Source organism: Nyctereutes procyonoides, unplaced genomic scaffold (genome assembly GCF_905146905.1).
Source record: "Nyctereutes procyonoides isolate TBG_1078 unplaced genomic scaffold, NYPRO_anot_genome, whole genome shotgun sequence".
NCBI lineage: Eukaryota > Metazoa > Chordata > Mammalia > Carnivora > Canidae > Nyctereutes > Nyctereutes procyonoides.
The window spans coordinates 23,750,819-23,763,623 of record NW_026575135.1 but is presented as its reverse complement, the minus strand read 5'-3'; the positions used below and the strand labels follow the sequence as shown (position 1 = coordinate 23,763,623).

At 37.0% G+C, this 12,805-nt stretch overlaps 1 protein-coding gene across 1 annotated transcript in view; it reads left to right on the top strand.

Annotated features, from left to right (window-relative positions):
• UBE2R2 (ubiquitin conjugating enzyme E2 R2) overlaps positions 1 to 12,805 on the top strand; it is a 115,328-nt gene that overhangs the window by 84,550 nt on the left and 17,973 nt on the right. Inside the window, exons 2-3 of the mRNA XM_055302450.1 lie at positions 1,897 to 1,983; positions 10,307 to 10,404. Of these exons, the coding sequence (XP_055158425.1) occupies positions 1,897 to 1,983; positions 10,307 to 10,404 (185 nt within the window). The remainder of the gene's footprint in view (positions 1 to 1,896; positions 1,984 to 10,306; positions 10,405 to 12,805) is intronic.

Here is a 12,805-nt window from a genome sequence, read left to right as displayed (position 1 = left end):
TCTCTCTGTGTGTGTGTGTGTGTGTGTGTGTGTGACTATCATAAATAAATTTAAAAAATTAAAAAAAAATAAACATTTAATGCAGCTGATTTAAGGATTCGTCTGGTGAATTCAAGATCTGGGCTTCCAGTTTCTGTTAATTGGTTTTTTACCCTGTGTATGGGCCATACCTTGTGGGGGGTTTTTCCCCCATGTCCTATGGTAGTGTGTTGAAAACTGGTTGGATGTTTAATAAAATAAAATGTGGCAGTAGAATTTTTTTGTTGCTGTTTATTGTGATTGTTTCCTTACTTAGTTTTCTGACCTAATTCTGTTTTGTCTATATTCTTGTGTTTGGGCAGTAAAGTCTCTACTTGGTTAGCTAAGCAATCAACTGAACAGTGATTTCCTTAGTTTGATTTGATTTGATTTCCTGGAACCAGCAAGTTCCCTGGGCATTCTAGAGGAGCTCTACGTGCATGCTGAGGCAAACCTTTAACATTCAGAGAGGTAGTTTTGAACTCTGCCTGAGCCTTTGCCATTACCACCTCCTTGTGCAGATCCTCATGTTCAGCCAGAGATGGAAGTTTAGGGTCTTCTAATGAATTCTCATGACTTTCCTGAGCATGTGTATAGCCTAGGCACATGCACAGCCCTATACATAGGCCTAGTCTTCTGGATTCTTAGGAATTTGTTAGAGTTTTTATATCTCATATCCTTGACTTTTCCTATTAAATTTTTTGGTTAGTTTTTTGTTAGACCTTACAGCTTTGAAGCTCAACATTTGCCCATCATTTTTGACAATACACACGTCCCAAGGAAAATTATTTTCACACTGTCCAAGCTACAGATCAGGTCAAATAAAGACAGCCTTGCAAGTGAATTTTTCTAGGGAACTGTTAGAAAGGTCAGATAGTGACAGTTCTTTGGAATTAAGGCTCTGAAGAAATTTCAGCACATTATGTGGCTGCTTGTCTTCACTTTGAATGTGATTTGTTAGTTTTAAGGTTACTACAGCTCTGGAGGTCAGGGCACGGGACTAGGGCAAGTTAAAACACCACAAAGTTCACTGTTCTTATTGAGGGTCAGCTCTTTTTCTTAAATAGAGGTTCCTTGAATTTCTACTAGCCTTTGGTTATTTTCTAAATTCTGAAAAATTGGTTTCTTAAAATTTTTGCCAATTTTCTCATTGCTTTTATTGAAGAAGTTTTGAGCTTCCTGACTTGCCATGTTTACTGGTGGTTTTAGCTTATTTACCCTTAGCTTGTCCTTTCTGTCCCTTCCTCACGCTCTTTTTACTGTACCGTTCACTTTACTGTAGATGAGGGTCTTACTGAGTAGCTTTGTATTTGAAATATGGGATACTGCCAAGGACAGCTGCTGCAGTTATTTATAATAGCAAAAGACTGAAAACAACCCAGATGTTTCAAAATGTGGAAAATTTTTTCTAATGATTCATCTATATGTCTGGTCTGTATGATGGAACATTACACAGACACTAACAATCATATATTTGGAGATTATTTTATAGGAAAATGTATGGTTATTGAAAGAAAAATATAAAATGCAGTATATTCAAATTTTTGGAAATAAGTTTTGTAAAGAAAGAAACATATGTATACACCAAAAACTGCTGGAAGGAGTTATATCAAAATGATAGCTTTTATTATTTCTGGATGGTGGTTAAGTGAGTGAAAAATGGCCTTTGTTCTGTTTTATGTACCATGAGGTTGTGTTAATTATTTTTTGAGATAAAAATAAAATGCAGTAATTAGCGTGACACACCTGTACCTATTACTGTTTCAGTCTACTCTATAAAAAGGAATTTGTTTCACTGGGATATAATAGGGTGAATTATTAGGCATATGAAAAACCTGTAGTCTCATTTATTAGCATTTCATTTTTTTTTCTTTTCAGGCGCACATTAAATTTCCTATTGACTACCCATATTCACCACCTACCTTCAGATTCTTGACCAAAATGTGGCACCCCAACATTTATGAGGTAAGAGACATGTGTTGTGAATTTCTCTGAAGATTTTTTTTTAGATACAGTCCTTTAAAGTAACCTTTATATCTGCATACACTGTGGTAGTTATGCTATAGCCACAAGGGTGTATTTATCATTCCCTACCTTTAGTAGTCTCTAGTTTCATTGTTCAAAATTGAAGGTAGTTTTATACCAGTGTATATTATACTTATGAATGAGGCTTTATAGAGTCCTGAATTTGAATCTCCATATGTATAAATTAGCACACTGGAGCAGCTTTATATTTTTCACAACTTGCTTTTTCTTTGAGGCATTATCTTTGGGATTTTCTCTCTTTTTTTCTTTCTTTTTCCTATTTATTTATTTTAGAGAGTGCACACACAGATTGGGGGTGGGGGAATGGCAGAGGGAGAGAGAAAATTCCAAGCAGATGCCCCACTGAGTGCAGAGCCTGATGTGGTACTTAATCCCATTACCCTGACCTAAGCTGAAATCAAGTCAGTCACTTTAACTGACTGAGCCACCCAGGTACCCCCCCCCCTTTTTTTAGAATGAGGGGGAGAGGCAGAGAGAGAGAGAGAATCTTAAGCAAACTTCACGACTTTGAGGAGCCCCATGTGGGGCTCAATCTGACAACCCTGAGATTGTGACTGAAATCAGGAGTTGGATGTTTGAGCCACCCAGGCACCCCTCTTTTCCTGTTTAAACAGGACAAACTGGTGCTCAAAAGGTGGTATGTATTTACATTTCTAGAAATAAGTTCCCAGAGTGTTGTTTTCTTTAGTATCTTTAGTATTTGACATAATCACAATATGAATAAACAATAATGAATATTATTCTGTATAACTAAGTTATCCATTACAGGAGAGAGATTATAGAAGCAATTTGCTGTTTCATAAATTCAGCGTGAGTTCAGTACACATAGAAATATCTTTGTTTTTGTCCATGTAGTATATATATAGATTCTATTTATTTATTTATTTATTTATTTATTTATTTATTTATTTATTTATGATTTTATTTATTTATTCATAGAGACACACACAGAGAGAGGCAGAGACACAGGCAGAGGGAGAAGCAGGCTCCACACAAAGAGCCTGAAGTGGGACTCGATCCAGGGTCTCCAGGATCACGCCCTGGGCTGCAGGCAGTGCTAATAAACCTCTGTGCCACCGGGGCTGCCCTATATATAGATTTTAGATGGCAAGGGAGAAGTGAGAAAACTCAAGCTGTTGTTTTGTTATTGAGAACTAATTTACCTTAAAGCCATGTATTCACTTGTTTCCACCTCAAGTTATCTAATTCTCAAACCCCTCTCAAATGAAAAACAAGAAATAAGGAAAAGAATTCAAAACTGTAGAGGAATAAAGTTGTTTTTTTTTTTTTTTTTTTTAACTATTAAAGTAGGCTATTTAGTCCTGTCTCTTTAAAATTTAGCATTAGGTCATTATTTTTTAAAAATATTTTTCAGATTCATAATAAAATTTTCAGTGGTAAAATAATGCATGTGTATCTTACAAATATGTAGTTATTTTCCATGCCATATATGTATTCTTTTTAAAGAAGCAGTAAGGGGCAGCCCCGGTGGCGCAGCGGTTTGGCGCCGCCTGCAGCCCAGGGCGTGATCCTGGAGAACCCTGGAGACCCTGGATCGAGTCCCACGTCAGGCTCTCTGCATGGTGCCTTGTTTGCTTCAGTCACTAAGATGAATTGACATAACTTTTCTTTTGCACCAGTAAAATATATTTGTTTTTTTTCATTCTTTCCCTCATTAAAACAAGTCATCATTATTCAACATGTAAAATATTCTTCATTTCTTAAATCATCAGAGAAAAGTTTTGTAGGATGTTCCCGTAGAACTCCCAGAGTCTCTGCATAACTTTTACCTTGGTTTATATGAATCAAATGAATAAGGTAGAATGTCACCAGAAACCAGAGGATTTTGATTCTGATTTGATGTTGAAATTTTACCTAGCAAATGTTATTTGGTAATATACATTATTAAAAATTTGAATTCTTGGGCAGCCCGAGTGGCTCAGCGGTTTATGAGCCCAGGGCATGATCCTGGAGACCCGTAAACGAGTCCCACGTCAGCTCCCTGCACGGAGCCTGCTTCTCCCTCTGCCTCTCTGTGTGTGTGTGTCTCTCATGAATAAATAAATAAAATCTTTTAAAAAAATTTGAATTCTTAGTTATGCTTTAAATTTTTCATTTTTTCTTATAGTTTTTTTTTAAAGATTTTTAATTTTTTTTTTTAAGATTTTATTTATTTATTCATAGAGACAGAGAGAGAGAGAGAGGCAGAGAGGCAGAGACACAGGCAGAGGGAGAAGCAGGCTCCGTGCAGGGAGCCCGATGTGGGACTCGATCCCCGGGTTTCCAGGATCACGCCCTGAGCCAAAGGCAGACGCTCAACTGCTGAACCACCCAGGCGTCCCACTTATAGTTTTTCTTTAAAAAAATTTTATATAAGGATACTAGTTTGCTCTGTGAGGGTATACGGACCTGAAGGATTTAAGTATAGGTACATTAGCCTCCATTTAGAACGTACTAATATTTAGGCTACCAAATTTGTAGAGCTGGGCTCTGGTTTGTAAATAATCTGTGACAAGCAGGATTTAATATGTATATTTATGTAGTTACATTCATGGATTTACAGATCTTATGCATCCTGTCTATCTTTAAAGAATGAGGAAGAGATTTCCTTAGGCTCTGATGTGCCCAAATTTGGCTGCGTATCAGAATCCTGTGGAGAAGTTGTTAAAAATAAAGAATATTGGAGATTTCCGTTTAATTGGATTTGGAGGGGACCTAGGCTAAATAGCCTTCATTTTACATTTTAGAATACGTTTCTGGGGGCTCCTGAGTGGCTCAGTTGGTTAGGTGTCTGCCTTTGGTTCAAGTCATGATCTCAGGGTCCTAGGATGGACCCATGTCAGTCTGCTTCCTCCTTCTGCCCCTTCCCCTACTTAAAAAAACAAACAAAACAAAACACTGACTTTCTGGAGACCTAGAACTTCCCCCACCCTTTAAAAATAATAATTATAATAAATAGTAATTTATTGAGATGAAATTTACATACATAAAATGAACCATTTAAAATGAACATAATTCAGTGGCATTTAGTTCATGGTCCCAGTGTTGTGTAACTATCACCTCTCTTTGTAGAGTATTTCCATCACTCATGCATAAAACACCTTACCCATACTGCAATTTCTTCCCATTACCATTTTACCCTAGTCCCTATTATCATTGTACCCTAGTCCTAGTTTCTGACAGCCACCACCCAGTTTTCTGTCCTTGTGTATTTATTATTCTGGATATTTCTTATAAATGGAATCATACAGAGGGGCACCTGTCTGGCTCAGTTGGTAGAGCATGCGACTCTTTATCCTCGGCTTATGAGTTCAAGCCCCACATTGGGTGTAGAGATTGCATAAATGGAATCATACAGTACGTGACCTTTTGTCTCTGGCTTTCACTTATCCTAATGTTTTTGAAGTTCTTGCATGTAGCATGTATCAGTACTTCATTTTTTTTTTTTTAAAGTATTTATTTGAGAGAGAGCGCGCACAAGCTGGAGGGAGAGGGAGAGAGAATCTGAAACAGACTTTACACAAAGTGCAGAGCTTGACACAAAGCTCAGTCTCACAACTGCCGGATCATTACTTCAGTTGAAATGAAGACTTGGCTGCTTAACCGACTGAGCTACCCAGGGGCCCCAATACTTGATTAATCTTTTTTTTTATTAATCTTTATGGCTGGATGATACTCCATTGTATCCATTTATTGATGGACTTTGTCTACCTTTTGGATATGTGAATAGTGATGCTGTGACCATGTATATACATGTACTTGCTGAAGTACTTTTTTCAGTTTATACACCTTGCTTATACATCTAGGAATGGAATTATGGAATCAAATGCATAATTCCGTGTTTTACTTTTTGAGGAACAACCAGATAGTTCTACAGCAGATGAACCATTTCATATTCTTATCAGCAGTGTATAAGGGTTCCCATTTCTCTACATCCTTACTAATATTTGTTATTTATTTTTGTTTTAATTATAGCCATTATAAGGGGATGCGAAGTGATATCTTTTTGTTGATTTACATTTCCCTAATGACTAATGATGTTGAACGTCCTTTCATGTGCTTATTGGCCATTGATGTATCATAGAGAAATGCTTAAAGTCCTTTGCCCATTTTTTAATTGACTGGTTTATCTTTTTCTCTTTGAGTTGCAGGAGTTCTATATAATTAAGGATATTAAACCTTTACCAGATATATGACTTGGAGATACTTCCTTTATATCTATAGGTTATTTTATCATTTTCTTAATAATGTCCTTTGCACAAAAGTTTTTCATTTTGATGAAGTCTAGGTTATCTTTGTTGCTCTTGCTTTTGGTGTCCTATCTAAGAATACATTGCCATATCAAAGGTCATGAAGATTTACCCCTATTTTTTTGTTTTGTTTTGTTTTTAGAGGAGGAAGGATAAAAGAGAATCTTAAACAGGCTCCATGCCCAGCATGGGTCCAAGGCAATACTTGATCTCACAACCCTGAGATCGTCACTGAGCTGACATCAAGTCGGTTGCTTAACAAGCTGAGCAACCCAGGCACCTCTGGTTTTGTTTTTTTTTTATTAATTTTTTTTATTTATTTTATGATAGTCACACACACACACACACAGAGAGAGAGAGAGAGAGAGAGAGGCAGAGACATAGGCAGAGGGAGAAGCAGGCTCCATGCACCGGGAGCCCGACGTGGGATTCGATCCGGAGTCTCCAGATCGCGCCCTGGGCCAAAGGCAGGCGCCAAACCGCTGCGCCACCCAGGGATCCCTCTGGTTTTGTTTTTAAAGAGTTTTATGATTTTAGCTCTTAGATCTTTGTTCCATCTTGAGTTAATTTTGCATATGGTATGAGGTACAAATTCAACTTCATTCTTTTGTTTTTGAAAATCCAGTTATCCCAGCATCATTTGTTGAAGAGACTATTCTTTCCCCCATGGAATGGACTTATTAGCATCCTTGTCAAAAAGCAGTGGGCCAGGGGATCCCTGGGTGGCTCAGCGGTTTGGCGCCTGCCTTTGGTCCAGGGTACGATCCTGGAGTCCTGGGATTGAGTCCCGCGTCGGGCTCCTGGCATGGAGCCTGCTTCTCCCTCCTCGTCTCTGCTTCTCTCTCTCTCTCTCTGTCTATCATAAATAAATAAACAAACAAACAAACAAATCTTTAAAAAAAATCAGTGGGCCATAGATGTATAGATTTATTTAGAGACTCTCAGTTCTAGTCTGTTTTTTTTTTTTAATTTTTTTTTTAATTTAATTTATTTATGATAGGCACACAGTGTGAGAGAGAGGGAGGCAGAGATATAGGCAGAGGGAGAAGGAGGCTCCATGCACCGGGAGCCCGACGTGGGATTCGATCCCGGGTCTCCAGGATCGTGCCCCGGGCCAAAGGCAGGCGCCAAACTGCTGCGCCACCCAGGAATCCCTCAGTTCTAGTCTGTTGACCTATAAGTCTGTCATTATGCTAGTCTTAAACTTTCTTGTTGACTTTAGCTTCATAGTAAGTTTTGAAATCAGAAAGTGTGAGTCTTCCGAATTTATTCTCCCTCTTCCTCCTCCTGCTCTTCTCCTTTTTTAAAGATTTTATTTATTTGAGAGAGAGAGCATGAGCAGGGAGAAGGGCAGAGGGACAAGGAGACACCCCTCCCCGCCCCAATGTGGGTACCAATACCAGGACGCTGAGATCATGAGACAAGCCAAAGTCAGACAACTTAACTGACTGAGCCACCCAGGCACCCTTTTATTCTTTTTTATTTTAAAGATTGTTTTTGCTATTGTAGTTCCCTTAAATTTCTGTAAATTTTAGGATCAGTTTGTAAATTTCTGGAAAAAGGGAAGCTAAGTATTTGATTAGGATTTCCTTGAATCTGTAGATCAAATTGGGGAATATTGCTATGTTAACATTGTCTTTCTACTCAGGAACACAGGGTATTTTTCTATTTACTTAGGTCTTTAATTTTTTTGAGAAGTGTTTTTATACTTTTCTGTATATAAGTCTTTCACCTCCTTGGTTAGATTTATTCCTAGGTATTCTTTTAGATGCCATTGTAAATGGAATTGTTTTTTTAATATCCCTTTTAAGTTATCCTGTTTAGGTTATTGCTGGCATATAAAAAAGTAAACCTGATTTTTGAATGTTGATGTTATACCTACAACTTTGCTAAATTTATTTATTAGCTTTTGTAGCTTTTTTGTGAATTCTTTGAATTTTGTCATTTTTGAAATAATTTTACTTTTTCCTTTCCAATATGTATGCCTTTTATTGCTTTTTCTTGTGTAATGCTCTGGCTTGAACTTCTAGGACAGTGTTAAATAGCAGTGGTAAAAATGGGTTATCTTTGTCCTCTTGTTCTTGATCTTAGGAAAGATGGCACCACTTAGTATAATGCTAGCTTTGGTTTTTTGTTTTTTTTTTAAATCCCCTTTACAGTGTTAAGATACTTCCCTTCTATTTATAGTGTTTTGAGTGTTTTTATCATGAAAAAGTGTTGGATTTTGTCAAATGCTTTGTCTTCATCAACTGAGATGCCCATCTTTTAATATGTTGTTTCTATGTACAAATCTATATACGTCATTCCACTGCTCAGAAATTTTATGTATATACATATCAAACACAGAACAAAGTGACTATTCCTCTGGTCTAGTTTTTGTGCTCTATTTTTCTTTACAAGTGAGTTCTTCACTACTGTAGTAGGTAAAATAACAGTACTTCAGAGGAGTTCACATCCCATTCCCTGGAACCTGTGAAGAAAAATTTGCTAATTATTAGCTGACCATAAAATAAAGAGGTTATTCTGGATTATTTAGGTGGGCCCAGTGTAACCCAAAGAGTCCTTTCAAGTGGAAGAGGTAGGCAGAAAACCAGAGTTAAAGATGTTACTGTGGAAGAAAGGCCCAGAGAAATGCAACATTGCTTGCTTTGAGGATTAGAGGCAGGGGACCAAGAGCAAAGGAGTGTGGGTGGCCTTTAGAAGCTTAGAAAGGACAAGGAAAGAGATTTTTTTTTTCTTAGAGGCTTCAGAAAGGAGTGCATTGCTGCTGACACATTTAATTTAGCCTTGTGAGAACAGTGTCAGATTTTGGCCTACAAGTGTAAAACAATCAGTTTTTGTTGTTTTAAACTACTAAGTTTGTGGTGATTTGTTACCGTAGCAATTCAAAAAAAACTACAACTATCCAAGCATATTCCGTTTATGGTGTTGGCGTATTTCTCTGGGTTAACTCATGTCTAAATTTTCCTTAAGTTGTTAAAATTGTACTTAATATTCAAGACCCATCTCAAAGCTTTCTCAAACACTAAGCCTTTAGTTTGTCTTCCACACTTCCACAGATGATACTTGCCAGGTATCATCTATCCAAATACACCCTAAGTTTCTCTCTCCTTGTTTCTCTTCCTTTTTTTTTTTTTCCCAGCCTTCCACATGGCATCTAATGATAGTATAGAGTTTTAGAATTTAGTGTTTGGTATTGATTTTATTAAAATTTTATTCTTCTAAAAGTGATCTGTTATCTTGATACAGTTGTGTATTTTGTGTGTATGTCTAAGTTTGGGTTGTATATACAAGGTTTTTACACTTCATATAGTTATACCTCTAATTATTTAGAATTTAGAATTTTATTTTTTTTATTTTTATTTTTTTAAATTTATTTTATTTTATTTATGACAGGCACACAGTGAGAGAGAGAGAGAGGCAGAGACACAGGCAGAGGGAGAAGCAGGCTCCATGCACCGGGAGCCCGATGTGGGATTCGATCCCGGGTCTCCAGGATTGCGCCCCGGGCCAAAGGCAGGCGCCAAACCGCTGCGCCACCCAGGGATCCCAGAATTTAGAATTTTAGACTGAGATTGGTGACTATCTTAGTTTTTTATATTGAATAACAGTCTGTGATGTATATGGTAGGCAATCCATATGTGTTTGACTTAAACATGTACATGTGGATTAGGTCCCATACTTTAAATTTATGAACTAAGGGGCACATGGGTGGCTCAATCAGTTAAGCATCTCCCTTCTGCTTAGGTCAGGGTCCTGGGATGGAGCCCTGTGTCAGGCTCCCTGCTCAGCAGGGAGATCACTTCTCCTTCTGCCCCTCCCCCTGCTCGTGCTCATTCATGCTCTCTCTCTCTTTCAAATAAATGGATAAAATCTTAAAAAGTAGTGAGCTTGGTCCACATCCTGAGGGAATTATAATTAAGTTTACATCATATGTTTTTTTTACATCATATTTTTGAGTATTTACTGAATGTGATGTTTGTGTCTCACAGAATGGAGATGTATGCATTTCGATTCTTCATCCGCCTGTAGATGACCCACAGAGTGGAGAACTGCCCTCTGAAAGGTGGAATCCTACTCAGAATGTCAGGTAAGGGGTTACATAAGGAATACTTTGGTTTTTAGGTGGGTTCTTAAGATTGGATATTATCTTTTAAGAAGTACAAAGAATCCTTTCTGTACTTGGTTTTGTCTTCTGCTAGAGCTTTAACACATTTGCATCATTTTGAAGAGTGGTATTTACAGAGCAGTAATGCATTTGTTACTCATTTCTTTAAGTTCATCTTGGAAGAACTTTTCTAGTCTGAATTCTTCCTCTTACATTATCTTAGTTCCATCCTGCATCTTTGGATCTCATGAAGTCATGTTTAGATTGATTGCTTCTTTATCCTTATTATATTTTGCAGAAAAATCTAAGTCTTTACAAACTCACAACTTTATATACGTAACTGGTTTTAAAAGAGCTTCCATGTTTCTTAATGATTTGAAGGGCTTGTATATTTCTTTTGATTCTCTTTGATTATCTATTTTTGTCTTTTCATTTATTTTTTATTTATTTATTTTAAAGATTTTACTTATTTATTCATGAAAGACACACACACACAGAGAGGCAGAGACATAGGCAGAGGGAGAAGCAGGCTTCATGCTGGGAGCCCAATGTGGTACTTGGCCCCGATCCCGGGACCCCAGGATCACGCCCTGGGCTGAAGGCAGGCACTAAACCACTGAGTCACCCAGGCGTCCCTCAAATTTTTATGTAAATTCGAATTAGTTAACATACAGTACAATATTGAGATTATCCATCTGTTAATCTGTTGAACTATATATAAATAGATGGATATTTAACCATTTGTTTGTTTAGAGTAGCGGTCTGTATATTTAGGAGTTGGTCACTTAACCCTTAATAGAATTTTGAAAAAACCTGTGTTCACTGTTGCATGTTTTGTTCTGTTTTTTAAGATTTTATTTATTTGTTTGTTTGTTTGTTTGTTTATTTGTTTATTTATGATAGTCACACAGAGAGAGAGAGAGGCAGAGACACAGGCAGAGGGAGAAGCAGGCTCCATGCACCGGGAGCCTGACGTGGGATTCAATCCCGGGTCTCCAGGATCGCGCCCTGGGCCAAAGGCAGGCCCCAAACCGCTGCGCCACCCAGGGATCCCTGTTTTTTAAGATCTTATTTAAGTAATCTCTATACCCTATGTGGAGCTTGAACTTACAACCCCAAGATCAGGAGTCACATGCTTTACGTACTGAGGCACTAGGCATCCCCACTGTAGCATGTTTTTAGGTGCAGCATTTTTTTGGTGATTTGTTTGTTTTTTAGATATGGTTTTTTTACATCTCAAATTTAAATATTTAAAAAATACATTTTTTTCTACTTGGCATTTTAATTTCCATTTTACTATCCCTACAGAGTTTTATCCTAATACTTGAAATTTTTATGTTTGATAGCCTTATATATTTTGTTTATCCTATAATAATTTTCTGCAATAAAAATCTATATATATTTTAATTGCTTGTGACAAAACTGATTTTTATCTTGACATGATTAAAGTTGATTAAAAACAATACAAGTATATTATACTAAAAAAAACCAAGTATATTATACTTTCAGTATACTTTTTACATTTAATAATTATTTAGAAATGCATTTTTAACCAAGTATATAGACCTTTGTTTTCAGTTAGGTCATGTATCCATGAATAATCATTACATTGCTAGAATGAGGCAGAAATACAGCTTCAATCTATATGTATGGGTAATATACATTATATATACTAATATACACACCCAAGAATATATATATCTATATATGTGTGTGTGTGTACACACACACGAGGACTAACATATGTATGTAACATAAATATATATATTGGATGCAATGATTAAGAGACTATATTTACATGTGATAATGGAATAAAATCTTATATGGCAGCAAAACTAAATCCTTTTAATAATTCCTTCTGAATTTGGCAAAAATCAGAGTCAGTCTTTATAAAAAACAAAAACAATTTTATTGTGATATAATTCTCATACTCTACAATTCTCCCATTTTAAGTAAATGGTTCACTGTTCTTTAATGTAGGCAGAGATACAAATATCCCCACAATCAATTTTAGAACTTTTTTTTTAAAAAAATAGGCTCTATGCCCAATGTGGAGCCCAACTCGGGGCTTGAACTTATGACCCTGAGATTAAGACCTGAGATCAAGAGTCAGACATTTAGGGCAGCTCCCGTGGCTCAGCGGTTTAGTGCCACCTTCAGCCCAGGGCATGATCCTGGGGACCTGGGATCGAGTCCCATGTCGGGCTCCCTGTGTGGAGCCTGCTTCTCCCTCTGCCTGTGTCTCTCCCTCTCTCTCTCCCTCTCTCTCTCTCTCTCACTGTGTGTGTGTCTCTCATGAATAAATAAATAAAATATTTTTTTTTTTAAAAAAAGAGACATTTAGCTGACTGAGCCACTGAAGTACTCCATGGACATTTTTATC